The following is a 17,468-nucleotide window of genomic DNA, read 5'->3' as shown; positions in this document are numbered from 1 at the left end:
GGCATATTCTGGGTGGGGGTTCTTAATGATGGATGCCACCATCTTGAGCATCGCTCCTCGAAGATGTCCTGGATACTGAGGAAGCTAGTGCCCATGATGGAGCTGACTAAGTTTACAATTCTCTGCAGCTTGTTTTGATCCTGTGCAGCAGCACCCCACCATACCAGATGGTGGCTCAGCCAGTTAGAATGCTCTCCATGGTCCATCTGTAGAAATTTGTGAGGAAGACAAGGTTGTGATTCGTCTGTGGGTTGTTGGTCAGAAAGCCTGTAAAGGTTAGTGAGCCCATGGGAATGGTTGGGTGGGAAGGGGCAGTAGAGTGACATGGAATGTGAGATAGAGAGGAGCGTTGTCTCTCCCATTGTCTTGAAGTCACTGCCTTCTCTGGAGTTCCACACCTGCACTATGAATGCTTACACACACTGACAGATATGCAGGTGTGTGCACACATTTAACAGCCTCCTACCAACCACCTACTGTACCATACCACCCAACACAACCTCAAAAACTCTATTTGAATGCACAGTGACACTGAAACATAATGTAACACATATACCAGTGCATTTTGATCACCTGCAATTATTACATTTTTTTCTAGACACAAGAAAGGATGTGAGATTCTGACTTGTATTGGTGTCTAGAGATTTGTGAATAATCCATTTAAAATCCAAAAACATAAATTTTATTGCAGACAGAACAAGCCTAGTTAAAGAAAGGCAAGTGTGAAATCAGTTTTAATGCTTATAAACCTGATTTTGTTGTTTATGGTACGATATTTATTCAATGTATTTATTCTTTGTGAATAAATAAGCATATAATTTGAGTGGTTTGTAAATGAAGAAATTGCAGTCTGCCAAAGTGTGGAGTTTGTTTGCATTGTGTAATTTGCTCCTGTGAATGGCTCTCTACATTGTATTGCCCCCTAGTGGTTAATTCAGGAATTGAAAGGTATCACACTTTTTCTGAAATGTTGCTCCCTTAACGTAACAAAAAGACATCCTTGCGTGTACTGCATAGTGCTATAAAATAAAAACTCGCGCAATGCCACATACTAGAGAAGAGTTGGGTAAGGAAAGGAGTATTAGGAAGCACGTTAAAGACTGAATGAGAGGCAGAGAAATTTTGGGTTTTTTAAGAGTGTAATGGATTGCCATTAAGAGAGCTGGGAAGATCAGAAATTTGAGTTAGAGTGGAGAGCTCTAAGTGGGTTCTAAAGATGGGGGAGAATACAGAAAGAGGGAGAGCCGACCACAATAGTTTTGACAGTGGAGTAAAAACTTTAACATTAAAATACTGCTGATTTAGGAAGCCAGTGTGAGACAGCAAACACTGGGAATTGGTGAGCAGGATTTGGTGTGAATTAGAAGAGGGCAGATTAGCCCTTCATTGTGCATCTGAGATTAAAAATATGGATATCTTCTGAGAATGAACAACATTATTTTGCCAACAGATTGGTTGATGCATATAATGAGCCCAATGTTTGTGACTAATGATACCATATTCTGAGGCCATTCATCCCTTCAGCTCTCTTGAGCCAATAGATTATATCACAGATGATCCATATGCTCACTCAATCTAACTCACTTATCACTGGATCCTTTAATACTTTGCCTAAAATTAATTCCTTATCCTCTCCTCCTTTGAGACATTCTATTGATGGAACGGATTTGGACTGAACTTCCAGCAATTCAGTGGTCAGGTCTATTGTTTAAACTCATACTGGGCTGAAGGTCAGGGAAGATCTCAAATGGCTGATCCTTTCCAAGGTTGGGAACCAAAAACCTGAAATAATTACAGTAAATTTGAACTGCTCTGTAAGTAAAATTAAATTAAGTATCATATTCTGATGCAAACATAAACAACAGCATCTGATTCAAGGAAATTTTCAGCCACAAAAGAAAATAGCGGATTGTTAAAAGGATATAGGTAATTAAATCTGAATCCCATTTGCTTCCAAAACCTGCAATGAAAGTAGAGTGCAGAAATACGACAGCTGATTATATAAAGCACAGGCTGTGATTCCTTTATGGTAGAGCTAGGCCTGGAGTTCCCAGCCTTTTCATGCCATGCAACAATACCATTAAGCAAGGCATCCATGGATCCCAGGTAGGGTACTCCTGATCTAAACTAACATTTCAGTTTGGTCGAGTCAAGAGGCCATGGTAGCTTGGAGACTTGAGAACAAAATCATCCTTATCTTTGCAGAGTTTACTGAAGAAAGAAGTTATGGGTGACTACATTAACTCACAGTTGGCTGGAACCTCTTGGACAGTTACTGACATCTCCAACTTCATTGCAAAATACCCAGAAGAGGTCCAGCATTCAAATCACTCAGCATATACCTGGAGGAATGCTTATAATGAGACAGAAGAGGCAATTCACAACATATCACATGTAATGGAGGTAAGTTTTATGAGCTCCAACATTTTTCAGGTCCAAGTCTATAGAACATTTCCTACGGATTATGCATATTTGGTGTTGGGATCGAGAGGTAAAGCTCCAGTCTGCCTTAGATGAAAACCAGATTTGATCCCAACCTAGTGAGGAGTTCCATTTATTCCCAGACCTAAAACATTTGAGGCACTTTTCTCTAGAAAATAGAAGTTTTAAGAGAAGGACAGGTGGAGTGTTCAACACTGAGAGGGTAGACCCTTATGTAGTGAAACTAGAAGTAGTGATTACTAAAGATTAATAGAGAATTTAGAAGAAGCAATATCTCCTGAAAGCAGCTGGAATATGGGACACACCACCTCAGGAAGTAGTTGAGGTGATTATCATTGAAGGGTAAGTGAGATCATGTACAGATCAAAGATTCCATCCTTAGACATAATTGCTATAAATTTAAGGGGTTTGACTAATTTTTTTTGTATCCTGCCATGCGCAGTTGAGCAGAAGTCAGTTTCTTGTTAGAAGAATATCTGGATCAGAGGACATTCTGGTCTAGCATTGTGTTACAAACAAATGTTGGTATTTAACAACTGATATGCTAATTACCCTCATGTTAACCATAACTTGCTACTATTCCTAGTGCATAAAATGGGACAAATTGGAAGCTGTGTCTACTGAGGAGAAACTAATTAATAAATCCATGGAACTGCTGGATGAGAGGAAGTTTTGGGCAGGGATTGTGTTCCTTGGCTCTAACTCCAACAGTACAAAACCATCAGAACACATGAAGTACAAGATCCGGATGGATATTGACAATGTGGAACGAACAAATAAGATAATGGATGGGTATGGTTGAAACATCTCCTGTCACAGTGTTAAAAGATGCAATATTTTTAGTTAACAAAAGTTGTGTTGTTTGCTGCTTTGTGTAACCCTTGTTCCTCAGAACCACTCACATTCATCTTTCATCCTTTCTCCTGAAGGTACTGGGATCCAGGGCCACGTGCTGACCCATTTGAAGATCTCCGTTACATCTGGGGCGGCTTCTCCTACCTGCAGGATATAATAGAGCATGCAATTATCCGCACGGTGACTGGCAACGAAGAGGAGACAGGTGTATACATCCAACAAATGCCATATCCCTGCTACGTGGATGACTTGTAAGTTCAAGAGAAGTAGATTTTAAACTTCCATTTAATGTGTTTTGCTTTACCTGGAGTATCTCCCATAATAGGTACTTCCCTAGGTGTAGGAGAGAGTAGACAGCCTCCCTGCTGTACTGAGTTAATAGTTCAGAACATCAAGAGAATGGAATGCAGTGCTTCCCCCTGGGAAGTCTTCGGGACTTGCATCTAACATCCCACTAACTCACAGAAAATGCTAGAGGAACTCAGCAGGCCAGCAACATCTAGGAAAAGAGTACCGGAGATGTTTTAGGCCGAAACCTTTGGCAGGACTCACATCCCATTAACATTCCACTGACAACTTTAAGATGAAGGGCATTGAGACAAAACGTTGAATGTCCATTTCCCTTCATGGATGCTACCTGACCCAATGGGTTCCTTCACCAAACTTAAAGTCAAGTCTGTTATCATTAACACAAGTACATATATGAACAGGTGCAATGAAAATCTTAGTGCTCACCCATTCATGCAGTACAAGTAGCATTCACAAGAACAATGTAAATTTAACATAAATTATACACGACTTATATGAGAAAGAACAAGCAGATACCCATTTTAGTACAAGGTGGTCATAGTGTTTCTAAACTGTAACCATTTGCTGCTTGACTCAAGATGCAAATTGTTGAAAGGTGACAGCAATTCTTGAACCTAGTGACGGGAGATTCAAAGCTTCTGCATTAATAGCTGCAGAAAGATGGTATGGCTGATATGGTTGGGGATCTTCAATGATAGATGTTGTCTTCCTGAGGCAGAGGTAGATACTACCAGTGGTGGAGAGGGGTATGCCTGTGATATTAGGCAGAGTCGACAATTCTTTCTTACATCCCTGTGCAATTGAAGTGACATACCAGACCATGATGCAACCAGCCAGGATATTTTCAACAGTACCTCTGTAGAAGTTTGTTAGAGTGCTTGGTGACTAGATGAATCTCCTTAACTTGTTAAGAAAGTAAAGGTGCTGGTGCTCCTTGCGATGTGTTCTGCCAGGACAGTGATTTCATTCTTTGCTTCAGGTTCCAGCATCTGCAGCTTCTTATGTCACCAAATGATAATCGATGTTCTGATGTCAGGCTCGGGAAGTCTACAAGAACCTATGTCTGATGCAGACAGTAGACTGAGGTTTTCATCATTTTCACCAGAATGCCTTTATGTAGGTGTACTCACTCATGCTTTGATTTGTGTACTTCCGGGGAAAAAAATCTTCTTCTGCTGTTTGACCTTAGGTTTCTTCGCGTCCTGAGCCAGTCTTTGCCTCTGTTCACCACGCTGGCCTGGATATACTCTGTAGCTGTGATAATCAAAGGGATAGTGTACGAGAAGGAAACCCGACTGAAAGAGACCATGAGGATCATGGGCTTGAGCAGTGGAACCCTGTGGGTTAGCTGGTTCATCAGCAGCTTGATCCCTTTGCTCATCAGCGCTGGCTTGCTTGTCGTGATTCTAAAGGTAAGTGGAAATTTGTCAGGTGGTGGTTAATAAAAAAAAAGAAAGGTTTTACATTGACTTCATCCTTTGCTAATGGTCCTTTCTGGACCACCATTAGCTCGGTAGATGTCACTAGATAATTGAAAGTGACTGCCAGGAAGAGTGTCCCTGATTCTCCTGTTTTGCAACTACTGACAGTGCTTCAGCTGGGCATCCTTGCTTCACAATCCTGGTGTTTGGATTACCGACGAGAGCCCAATCCTGTAGAGTCAGACGTTTATAGGAACTCAGTGCAGGATTAGACACTCAGCCACTCATTCCGACTCCACTAACCAGACTGTAACCTCAATTCTATACTTTAAACTCTTCCTGGTAAACACCCTCCCTCCACCCCACCTTACTTTTCAACTATCTATCTACCTCTCTTAAAGATACTCAATGGTGGTAGGCTTATAGAAGAAATGTCATATTTGCGTAAAGTTTCTTTTCTGTTAGCAGAAATTGATAAGCGTAGGTTCACAAGGATGATTCTGGGAATGAAAGGAATACATACAAGGAATGTTTTATAGCTCTGGGTCTGTACTCACTGAAATTTGGAAAGATGGGAGGGAGGGTATCTCATTGAAACTTTTTGAATGTTGAAAGGCCTAGAAAGAGTAAATGTGGAAAGAATGTTTCCCATGGTGGAAGAGTCTAGGGCAAGAGGGCAGAGCCTCAGGATAGAGTGGCGTCCAATTAAAATGGAGATGTGGAAAAATGTCTTTAGCCAGAGGGTGGTGGATTTGTGGAATTTATTACCATAGGCAGATGTGGAGGCCAGATTATTGGGGGTATTTAAGGCAGAGCTTGATAGGTTCTTGATTGGACACGGCATCAAAAGTTATTGGGAAAAGGCTTGGGAGTGAGGCTGAGGAGGGGGAAAAATCAACCACGATTGAATGGTGGAGCAGAGTCAATGGGCCAAATGGCCTAATTCTGCTCCAGTGTCTATGCCTTTAAGGAAGAGGGACTCGTGACCCTCACAAAAAAAACATAGTTGGCCCATGCTATATATCTCTAAATGGTCAACCCCTTATTTCTTTAAACAACTTCAAGTTCAAATTTGATTGTGATTCAACCTTACACATGAATACAGCTAAATAAACCAGTGTTCCTCTGGGCCAAGGTGGAAAACAGCACATATAGCCATACACGGCACATACAGTTGTGAAAGCACATACAAAGGATAATATTAGCACAAGTCCCCGAGTGGCACGGCATAAAGACTGCTGGTGCCTGGGATGTCCTGGAATCATGTTTTTGCAAGAATTCAGCTTGTCTTGTGCTGGGTCAGCCGCAGTCGTAGGAAATCCAGTTTGTCTTCCAGGAAGCGAACACTGGAGAACAACACCAACAGGAGAGCTGGTGTGCAGAAGCTAACTCCCATCCCAGCACAGATTGCAGCATTCCTGCCATCTCCATTGGGTGGCTGTAACAGGTAACACTGCAGCATGAGGGCCTGGTTCATGCAGTGACCGAGGCCACTGAGCTCCCTTCACTGTTGGTCTTGCCAATGAACCAATTAATTGGACTTGCAGGATTTGGTATTACCAATGTCCAACGGGGTCTTGTGATCACAAGACACATATTTGCATCATTTGTTGGGCCCAGACAGGTTGCTGTGACTAAGCATGCTGCCATCTTGTCAGAAGAAATTCAAATTTGAACAGAGACCCGCTGGTCCTTTAACCTGTGAGGGCAAAAGGAATATTGATCACCTCACCTGAGAATCACTAACTCTAACTCTGCGGTATTCCCACATTCCTGCAGGGGAAGCATAAATACAAGCTTTGTATTCAAGTCTCCGGATTACTGTGGCCTTTTGACGTCACCAAACTGAATTGTTAGCATAGATTTACAATGAGGATTCACAGCTGTTGCTTTTTGCGATCAGCTATGCATTTGAATCATATTTCTACACTTCAATTTCTTTGCAGGTTTTTGAAGCAAATGAGCTTGAAATTCGAGTACATGTTTCTTTTTTTAAGAGTCAGCTGTTTTCCTTTGTGGATGCACTTCATCTTGGATCAGATGCTGTCGTTTATGTTTGCATTAGAATGTGACGCTTAGTATTATAGAACAATTCGCATTACTGTAGAATTTGCTTCTCAGTGTTGGATTTAAAATTTTATTTAAATTTCTCTTCATTCTTTTTTTTTCAGGAAGGGAACATCTTGCCTTACAGTAACCCTGCTGCCGTCTTCACATTCCTCGCAGTTTTTGGAGTGGTCACCATCTTACAATGCTTTTTGATCAGCACATTGTTCTCGAAGGCTAACTTGGCAGCAGCTTGTGGAGGGATTATCTACTTCACCCTCTACCTCCCTTACGTGCTGTGTATGGCTTGGCAGGAGTACATTAACTACCCGATCAAAATCTTCGCAGTAAGTAGGCCTTTTCACCACCAAACCTGACTTTGATTTTACAAAACCTGTTTTGGAGGTAATATGTTGGCTCTGGGAGCAATATTATCAAGACAGTCGTGACTTGCTTGCTCAGATTCAGCCTTCAATGCCTCAAGTCAGAAGAAGCAATTGAAGAAGTTTGTTTCCACAGACTGAAGCAACAAGGTGAATTGAGTCATACCAGATGATGACCATATCTGTGTATGTTAAGTGACACTGCCGGCAGTTTGATTCTTTGTTGCCTTGCTAATGTATTTTTTTCAAAAAAGCTGAACACTAATAGCATGAGTAAACAGTATCCTTTGTGAGATATACTGGATTTCAAGTGAGTATGTATATATATTAATGACACATAAGTGTATAACTTCATGTCAGTGAAAATCTGTTTGACTTTATTACACTTAACAGTGTCCCCACTGAGACCGGTTAACAAAACTGGTGCAACTTGATTTCTGACATTACTGTTTCTATGGGGGCAGTGGTGATCTTGGACTCTGCCTTTCCACTTCCTTGCACGTTTCATTTTGATTAAGGCGAAGCTGAGAGCACTGAACTTGCTTTTTGGTGTTTCCACTGATCATCTGTACTATACCTATCTTGTCCTTGGGATACTGGAAACGCTCCACAAATGGGTGAAGGTTCTTGGAAGTTAATTCACTGTTATATATGGCATGATAACCAACATATAAGTAATGCATTCTACAAAATAGCGAAGGGTTGATGGAGAGGTGGTTTTGATTTTGACATGTTGACTGAGGAATGATGAGTTCCTCATGAGTTTGGCTTCAGCTCTCAGCCAAAAGATAGAACTTTCAACAAGATGCAATAACAGGACCAGAATTTGTGTTCAAACCCACAGAATATTTTTGTGTTTTTTGCTGAGTGACTTTAGTTGCACCCGGAGTAGCTCTGACTACAATTTTCAAAAGGAGCTCCTCATTGTTCCCAGCATTGTTGTTAGTGTACATGGCACACAGCAGATCAATTTACTGACTGGCTGACTTTCTCATTCCCTTCTCTAATTATATCTACAGAGTCTGCTATCCCCAGTTGCATTTGGCTTTGGCTTTGACTATTTTGCGCAGTTTGAGGAGCAGGGAGTTGGTGTCCAGTGGCATAATCTCTTTGTAAGTCCATCGAAAGGTGATGAGTACAACATCACTACATCCATCATCCTCATGATAGTCGACACCTTCCTCTATGCAGTTATGACCTGGTATATTGAGGCAGTGTTCCCAGGTATGGAAACAATCATATCTCTCCTTGTTAACAAGAAAAGCAATTTGTAGTCAATGTATGAAGGAATAATTCTGGTCATCTACCAACACTGAGTCTTCTAAGATTGCTCATACATGTTAAAATCATTTTGCACTATAATAGATGAAATGGTTTTTGATATCTGTTGAGGATCTGTAACAAATCTCACAACAGTGTCTATCTGAAATCAAACCTTGTCTATTTATATCAGCCTATTGGCTCTGAATAACTATCATTCAACATGTACATAAAAGAAGATGATTTTTTCTTCATAGAACACAATGCATGTATTTTTATTACTGCATTTCTAAAGAACTTATTGTGTCTTGTTCCTAATTCAGGACAATATGGCATTCCCAAACCTTGGTACTTCCCTTTTACCAAGTCCTATTGGTGTGGAGACCCAGTTCAGGATATTAAACAGTCTCCATATGTAAAGAGTAAAGATTCACGAAGTAAGTGTTTAAGAACAACCTTTGAATGGAAACTTATTGAAAACTTCTTTAGAACTACTGTATTTATAAAATATTGCTTTCTACATTTCAATGAGCAAACTGATTCAGAACCTGATGAAAGTAAATGATCACCCCAGAAACATTCTGGTATGTGGAATCCAATGCTTGTAGTTGAAATGCACAGTAGCATTTACCAGCTTTACCCGTGAGCTAGGTTGAATTCCTGATGCTGTCTGTAAGGAATTTGTACATTCTTCCTTTCTGGGTTTACTCTAGCAGTTCCAGTTTCCTCCCACAGTCCAAAAATATAGCAGTTGATAGGTTAATTGGTCTTTGTAAATCATCCGGAGATTAGACTAGGGTTAAATCAGGGGTTGTTAGGTGGCTCGGCTGGAAGAGCCTATTCCATGCTGTATTGTAATTAATAAATAAAATTTAAAAAGTGACTGTTATCACGGAGACAGAGCCTACTGTTCCTTGGATTTCAATCAATCCATTAAATCCAAAGGCCACCTTCCAGAATCCCATTCCAGTCAGTGGTAGGAGCATGGCCAATTGTTGGTGAACTTGCTGATAACTTTCTCTCAGACTCTAAATTTAGCTATCATAGCCTGGACTTTTTTTTCTTGGTGTATTAAGAGACCACTCTTTCAGCTATTTTACCTTTTATTCTTAATAGATTAAATAAATGTTGCAGTATATATTGTGTTGCAGCAATGTATTCAGTTGAGGAAATAGGCATTACTTACTGACATTGCACTCAGCACTGTAAATGAATGAGAAGTATCTGCATCAAGTCAAACAGTGGGCTTCATTATATACCAGTGTACACAGTACGACTATCTCACGATCTAAAACATGCCATTCACAGAGCTACTGTTGGTCATGAAGATACACCTGTAGAGTGAATGCTGTACTTGCCCTCAGTAGGACAAGTTTATATCTGTGAAGGGAGAAACTCATCCAAATGTTTTCTGATTTTATTTAAGATTTCCAGCACCTATGGGGTATATTTGTGCGATTTTCTTGTTTGTGATGAACTTGAGCATGGTCACTAAGTGGTTGCACAATCTGTCCCTTTTTATTCTCTTTCAGTTTGCATGGAGGAGGAGCCAACTCACCTTCGGCTTGGTGTCTCCATTCAAAACCTGGTCAAAATTTACCGAGATGGCCAGAAGCTGGCAGTTGATGGGCTCACACTGGGCTTCTATGAAGGGCAGATCACATCTTTCCTGGGACACAATGGCGCTGGCAAAACTACCACAATGTAAGGAGATAATGGAAGGAATAAATCCTAGCTTCTTCCCTCTTCCTTTCCGGTCCCAATGAAGGGTCTTTGCCCAAAACCTTGGCTCTTTACTTCTTCTCATAGATGCTGCCTGAACTGCTAGGTTCTTCCAGCATTTAATGTGCTTACTGTCAATAAATCCTAGCAAGTTATATTATCTTCAAGACTACATTTAAATCATTCTTTGTGTTAATAATACACCCAGTAAATGTTCTGTTATCCAGGACATGCCAAACTTGACAAGTAACAGGTATTCAAGAATTGTATTACCTAATCATTGTGTGACATTGTAGAGCAGGGGTTTCTCGCCCTTTCTTATTAAATGAACCCAAGGGATCTGTGAACCCCACATTGGGAATCCCTGTTGTAGAGGAATCGATTACATAATAAGGACAGTTGACAGTGTGGGTGTATGGAGATTTCAGAGGAGCAGCAGTTTCTGAAACTACATTCGGAAAACCCACTACGGTTATTCACACAAAATGCTGGAGGAACTCATCAGGTCAGGCAGCATCTATGGAAAGGAATAAACAGTCAATGTTTTAGGTCGAGACCCTTCATCAGGACGCAAGATATTGAGCACTATTTTAACAGGGCTTCTCCAACAGTATCTGGATATGCAATAATGTCCATCACCAAGAATAGTAGGAGAGTAATTACATCAGAAGTCCAACACCTACAGGTTCCCATCCAAAACTACTGAGTGAAAGATACATCAATTTTCCATCACTGTCCAGGTTCTGAAACATTCTGTTCAACAATGTTCTATCTTTAGCTTTGTAAGCAAAAAAAAACCTTGAACTACAAAATCAGAACATGGCAAATTCCTGTGACCTGAGTATGATCCTTGAAAATCAGAACTGAATTTAAAAATGGGGGAAAACTTAAAATACTTTCATTCCAATGCTTGTCTATTTAATATATATTGTCAGATAGTTTTAGATTTTGTAGAAAGTTTGTGGTACAATTTCTAAAGTTGTCAATCCTAATTGCAGGTCAATTTTGACAGGATTGTTTCCACCAACCTCTGGAACAGCCTACATACTGGGCAAAGACATTCGTAGTGACCTCAATTCCATCCGGCAAAATATGGGGGTGTGCCCACAGCACAACGTCCTCTTCGATCTGTAAGTATAGTTGATGCTTTTTTATTTCCCATCTCAGGTGATACCGTTGTCACCGGCAATGCCAGAAATGATTGCCCCCACCCCTCTAAATGCCCTTTGGAAAGTGTGGGGGGGGGGGAACTTTCTTGAAAGAAGTGCATCTTTTCTGTGAGGGCAATCTCACATTATTGTTGGACAGGGAATCGTGGTTTGAAGTTACCCTGCGGCTTGTAGTGGTATCTCAGTGGACATCCAAGCATGCAGCACACTGCTGTGTGTCAGAGTAGCAAAGGGTCAACCTGAGTGAGAATTTGCTTCCTCAGAGGATACACATAATTCACTAGAGCTCTCAAGTAATCTTCACCACACTAAACATTCATCATAGTTATCCCATTGCTAATTATATAATATCTAAATATATAAAACGTAAGCAATCTCCCTGTGGAGCAATATCAGTCCGAACACTCCAGTTGCCAACATATCTTTCAATAATGGTCATATTTTGGCCGTCTCTCGATTTCTGAAACTCCTGAAAATGGTTGTAGGAACTGGCAATAGTGATGATTACATACTGTGAGTAGGACTTGTGTCGAGGGGCCATTTTCACCACAGCCCTTGTTGGTAGCTTAGAGAGAGATTAAAATGTGATTCATTATGGTTTAACAGTAGTTACGTATCACATAGACTGACGCAAGTTTCAAGTCTGCGGGACGTGATAAATTGCTGAGACAATCTAAGTTTTGGCAATATGCAGAAGTGAAGAAAACTCAAAGATCTTCAGGTTTTGGATCTGATTCTCCGTCAAAGCTAATCACAGTGGGATGGAAACAGAGTTTGGGTTCTAATTCTTAATGACCATTAGTGACTCATTCACACACTCTAACTGCAACTCAGCCGAAGAATGAGGGGTGCCTTCATTGAAACCTATCGAATGGTGAAAGGCCTTGATAGACTGGATTTGGAGAGGATGTTTCCTTTTGGTGGGAGTGTCTAAGACCAGAGGACACAGCCTCAGAATTGAGGGGCATCCTTTCAAACAGAGATAAGGAGGAATTTCTTTAGCCAGAGGGGGGGGGGGGATTTATTGTCACATGCAGCTGTGGAATGCAATTTTTTATGTAAATTTAAGGCAGAGATTGATAGATTGTTGATTGGTCACGGCACGAAGGGATATGGGGAGAAGGCAGGAGATTGGGGCTGAGAGGGAAAGTGGATCAGCCATGATGAAATGGCGGAACAGACTCAATGGCCTAAATGACCTAATTTTGCTCCTATATCTTATAGTCTTTTGGAAAACCTGTTGTGCACGTAAGGGCTAAACTCTATTTTCAGACTCTAGTTTGCAAGCAATGGCTATTTTCCTTTTTCCCCATAGTTGTTGCCAAACACTGTGCAAATGCTCTGTTAGTCAATTTTAACTGAAAGCTGTTATGAATCTGTCAGGCTTACTGTCGAGGAGCACGTGTGGTTCTATGCACGGCTCAAGGGGCTGCCAGCGAAAGAGGTGAAGAGAGAGGTGGAGCAAATGGTCCTGGACGTGAAGCTGCCTAGTAAACGCAAAGAAACAACTGACAAGCTTTCAGGTAGGCCTTTCCTCTGTACAATGCAAGGATTTACAATGAGTGGCAATTCATACCTGCCATTGTTCTTCATCAATACATTGTCTTTCTGTGAAGAAACACACTGTGCGTTCTCATCTAGCTCACATTAAGCTTTGCAGATGTTGTTCTTGGAATTGCCTCAGGACATTATGCTATGTGTTCTATTTTTGATAAGGGTAGTTTGAATCATGTCTCCTCATCCTACCACCACTGTTTAATTGTAAAAGTGTCCAAAATAATTTATCTGATGCTGTTTGCCCTTGTGTGTATGTCCATTCAACTACATCCCAAGTGCTTATCTTCCATGGTCAAACACTGAAATCTGAGACTTCGCTTCTATCTCAAGGTGCTGATGATCAGTTAACTTGCTCTACACTACACCATCTCTAGTGCAGGAAGGCCTCCTCTCTTAGGGGTCAAAGTTACTTATAGTAATCAGGGGAAACAGAAATACCAATGACACGCAGATGCAGGAAATCTGAAACATAAACAGAAAATACTAGAAACACTCAATATCTGTGGGACAGAGAAACAGAAAAAAATCAGGTTAAAGATCTTGCATCAAAAATGGGAAAGAAACTAAAAAGATAGGTCTAAGTTACTGCGAAGGTGGCAGAGGGATCAATAGGGCAAAGGGGATAAGACTACTGTGAAGATTGTATTAGTTGTGTAGTCAAGTGGAGTTTATTGAGTTAATTGTTAAACACAGGAGTACATCAACGCAGAGATGCTATGAAAAACTTGCTTGTAGCAGCATCATAGAGACATTGCATTAGAGACACTATTCTCAAGAAAAACAAACATTAAACATTTACAAAATTGTACAAGAAAGAAGACAATTCCAACAAAATGAAAACAATATTCAGTGGATGTTGTCAAGTGTTCCACAACAGTACTAAAATGTTTTTAAAATAGTTATACTCAGATCTACATACTGAGTCAAGTGCTCAGTTAGATACTTCTCAAATGCACGAGTGCCTGCCTGCATCATTGACTCAGGCAATGCACTCAAGTTACACACTACCACTTGAGTGAAAAAACTCTTCCTCAAATCCCCTCTAAACATCTTACTCCCTACTCTAAACCTGTGTCCTTATTGCTGGCAATTGTCAGCTGACCTAGGTTCAACAATTCAGTGCACAACTCTTAATCAAAACTTGCACGTTATTGCCTGTGCACAAAAATCAACATAACTGTTGACCCCGGGCCAACAACTTAAAACAAGAATGTTACTGTTCCCTCTGTACCTCTACTCACCCAGATCACTTCTTCAATTTATAATGCTGGAATCGGGCATGTCCCATTGGCCCACTGGTCGATCATTCTTCTCCCAGCCCCTGGCATGGAGGTCTTTCTTGCGATAGTTAACCTTTGGAGTTCTTGATTCTTGTCATTTGAAGCCCATCATTCTTGTACTCTTTCCTTATCAGTTCAGATGTTGCATTTTGACCTGGTTGGCTCTGGCCTATCTGGCTAATGTGTGTCAGCTTCCCATTGGCACTGGTCCCAGCCAGCATCCGTTTATTGTCCAGTAACAGCTTCTCTTTGATCTGAATCAGAGTAGGCCAGCTAGTTATTAGGCTCGAGTTACTCTGGCCAGACACAGACTCCTCTATTCATATGTCTATCTTACCAAAGAACACCTCACAGATAACTTCTTGTTTGGAAATTATCTCTAGTTCAGCCTGATTATCAGGAACATCACCGTGTCCATTTTAAAGCATTTTGATATACCGCTTCCTGAGTAAAACCAGTTCAGAGAACAGCTCACTAAATGGTTACAGAGCAGCATTACAAACTGGCAACCTCCATTCTTCAGCCACGAGGCAAGAAGACATTTGGTTTGCCGAATTTCATTGTCCTTGACTCATTCGAGTTTGATGATTTCCTCCATAATTTAATTCCTCCATGGCCTGCATTATAGGGCAATCCAAAATCAGGTATCACAATATAGTACAGAATTCTGGAGAAATATATTTAGCAAGAGCTCAGCTGGCATGTGGAACCTGCTATCCAAAAAAGCAGCTGAGGAAAGTACCTTAGACCTTCTTATGGAGGTTATGCTGGTGGAATGAGTGAAAATTATTGTGTAGCAAATAAAGACCACCAGAGACCTGTGGAGCACGTTTCTGTGCTGCACTTTCCATGCAATCCTTATAAAAATGTGGTCAGCTTTATCAAATACTTTTAGGGAAGGTTGATTAATCTACTTACTTATTGAGATTCTGTGTGGAATCGGCCCCTCTGGCTCTTTGAGCCGTTTAGCCCAGCAACCCCTCAATTTAACACTAGCCTAATCACAGTTCAATTTACAATGACCAACGAACCTACCAACTGGTAGGTCTTTGGACTGTGGGAGGAAACCTGAGCACCCAGAGGAAACCTGCACGGTCATGAGGAGAACATTCAAGTTCCTCATAAGTAGAAATTGAATCTGGATCGCTCTTCTATGAAGCTTTGTGCTGACCACTATGCTACTGTACCCCCCTATGGAGGTAATATGTAGAAAAAAAAACTCTTTACTTGCAAGTGCCAAAAGTGTACGTAAGGATGGTGGTATTGGTTACACCCTGCCATGCACCAAGATCCACTGAGTGTGTCAATAAGACAATTCTTCCCCCATCATGTTGTAGGGTTCACTCCAGTTGAATTCAGATAACGCATGAACGAATGAAGGAAATGGTTAAGGCATGAAGAGCCCTTTGTTTGAAGTTATACACAGGGCCGTTGATTAATACAATGTTGTTGTTGAATTATGTTGTTCATCCTTAGTGCGGTGAATATTCAGATCAAGAGTTCTGACAATTTCCCAGCAATTATATTACCTTCTGTTTACGTCCTCCATCTTGAATTGGTGAAAACATCAGTGTTCCCCTGTTGCCAGGAAGCAGGTCCATGCTTGAGATGACTTTTGCTCGGACTGGAGACTGTGAAGAAATAAACTGGCCTGCCTCCTGTTGACAGTTTCACTCTCTGACTCAACAGGATACTTGAAATTAGACTGCCGGGAACTCAAGTGTGGCGTCTCTCCGGAACGATTGGAGCAATCTCCTTGAAATACAGCTCGGAATTGAATCTCAGATCAGCTCCAGATGTCAGTTTTATTAAGTGTACACAGTGTTCAGCCATGGGACTGCAGGTTCCTGATGAACTTGCAGTACTTTCATAAGGGTTACTTGAGTTCATTGGCAGCAACAACTGTAAACAGAGTGCCTTTCCTCTCTTGTGAATTGGCTCTGTACTGCAGAGACAGAGAATAACTCATCCCCAATCTCATCTGCCAAAGGCAGGAGCCAGCAGGGAGTTTTGTTTTATTTTTTGAAATTCCCACCACCACCTCCCTGAACTAAGGGCATACTGTCATCATTATTACCATGATTCAGGTTAGCTAAATCATCCTCCGTGGTATTTATTGCACATAAATATTCAGTCCAGTTGGACTGTCTCCACGTTTATGCACCACAGTGGCCTCTGTCCAATTTACTTCTCTCCACCTGTCAACATACCCTTCCGTTCCTTTATTCCTTGCATGTTTGTGCAGCTTCCACTTGTTCTGTTCAATACTACCACTCCCTGTGATATCAGGCAATACTTTGCAGACCTACAATCATTCAGCCAAGTTACATTTGGTGACCATCAATTCAGAATCCTTTTTATTTTCCTCTCTTTTCCATCACTTCCCCCAATGACACCACTCAACCTGCCAACTAGGGACGGTTTAGAATTGACAATTAATTTACCAGTCTCCATGGTTTGGGGTGTGAGAGGAGACCAGAGCATCTCATTGAACCAGTGCAGTCACAGGGAGAACGTGCAATCTCCACACATGCAGCACTCAATATCTGAACTGAGCTGAGGTTGCTGCACAGTGAAGCAGTAAGTAACTGTTAACTGTATCACTGTGTCATCCCTTGTCTCACCACTTTAAGGTAAGGAGGTTACCTTGATGCCTAATTCATTTCTCTAATGATGTCTTATAATTGTGATGCTTAATTAGACTCACCACAATATTAACCAGGTTTTCCAATAGTTTTCTGAATGGATTACCAGTGGTGAAGGAAATGACAGTTAAGAACTCTTCACCAAATGGTTGTAGCCTTTGGACCAGTAGATCACTCTTTGTGATATCTAGTGGAGACCACGTGTTTCATCTTTTTAACAGGATAGTTCAGCTTATTCTAATTATAGTCTCATTGGATTCGAAAGACATTAGAGTTAACAGAAGCAAATTCTTCTCTTTGAACTGGTAAAAGACAGCTGGGTAAGGATTTTGTCAAGAACTTGCTTAGAGATCTACCTCTCTGTATTATGTGGCAAAAC

General features: G+C 41.0%; 1 protein-coding gene across 1 annotated transcript in view; it reads left to right on the top strand.

Moving 5' to 3' along the window:
• LOC132396862 (phospholipid-transporting ATPase ABCA1-like) overlaps positions 1 to 17,468 on the top strand; it is a 170,581-nt gene that overhangs the window by 100,540 nt on the left and 52,573 nt on the right. The window contains exons 12-21 of the mRNA XM_059974869.1: positions 2,206 to 2,403; positions 3,029 to 3,234; positions 3,372 to 3,548; positions 4,796 to 5,018; positions 7,199 to 7,420; positions 8,476 to 8,680; positions 9,040 to 9,153; positions 10,249 to 10,420; positions 11,437 to 11,568; positions 12,991 to 13,130. Coding sequence (XP_059830852.1) covers positions 2,206 to 2,403; positions 3,029 to 3,234; positions 3,372 to 3,548; positions 4,796 to 5,018; positions 7,199 to 7,420; positions 8,476 to 8,680; positions 9,040 to 9,153; positions 10,249 to 10,420; positions 11,437 to 11,568; positions 12,991 to 13,130 — 1,789 coding nt within the window. The remainder of the gene's footprint in view (positions 1 to 2,205; positions 2,404 to 3,028; positions 3,235 to 3,371; positions 3,549 to 4,795; positions 5,019 to 7,198; positions 7,421 to 8,475; positions 8,681 to 9,039; positions 9,154 to 10,248; positions 10,421 to 11,436; positions 11,569 to 12,990; positions 13,131 to 17,468) is intronic.

Source organism: Hypanus sabinus, chromosome 7, assembly GCF_030144855.1.
Source record: "Hypanus sabinus isolate sHypSab1 chromosome 7, sHypSab1.hap1, whole genome shotgun sequence".
Classification (NCBI taxonomy): Eukaryota; Metazoa; Chordata; class Chondrichthyes; order Myliobatiformes; family Dasyatidae; genus Hypanus; species Hypanus sabinus.
Note: the sequence above shows the minus strand (reverse complement) of the source record. Positions and strands in the feature narration are given on the sequence as shown.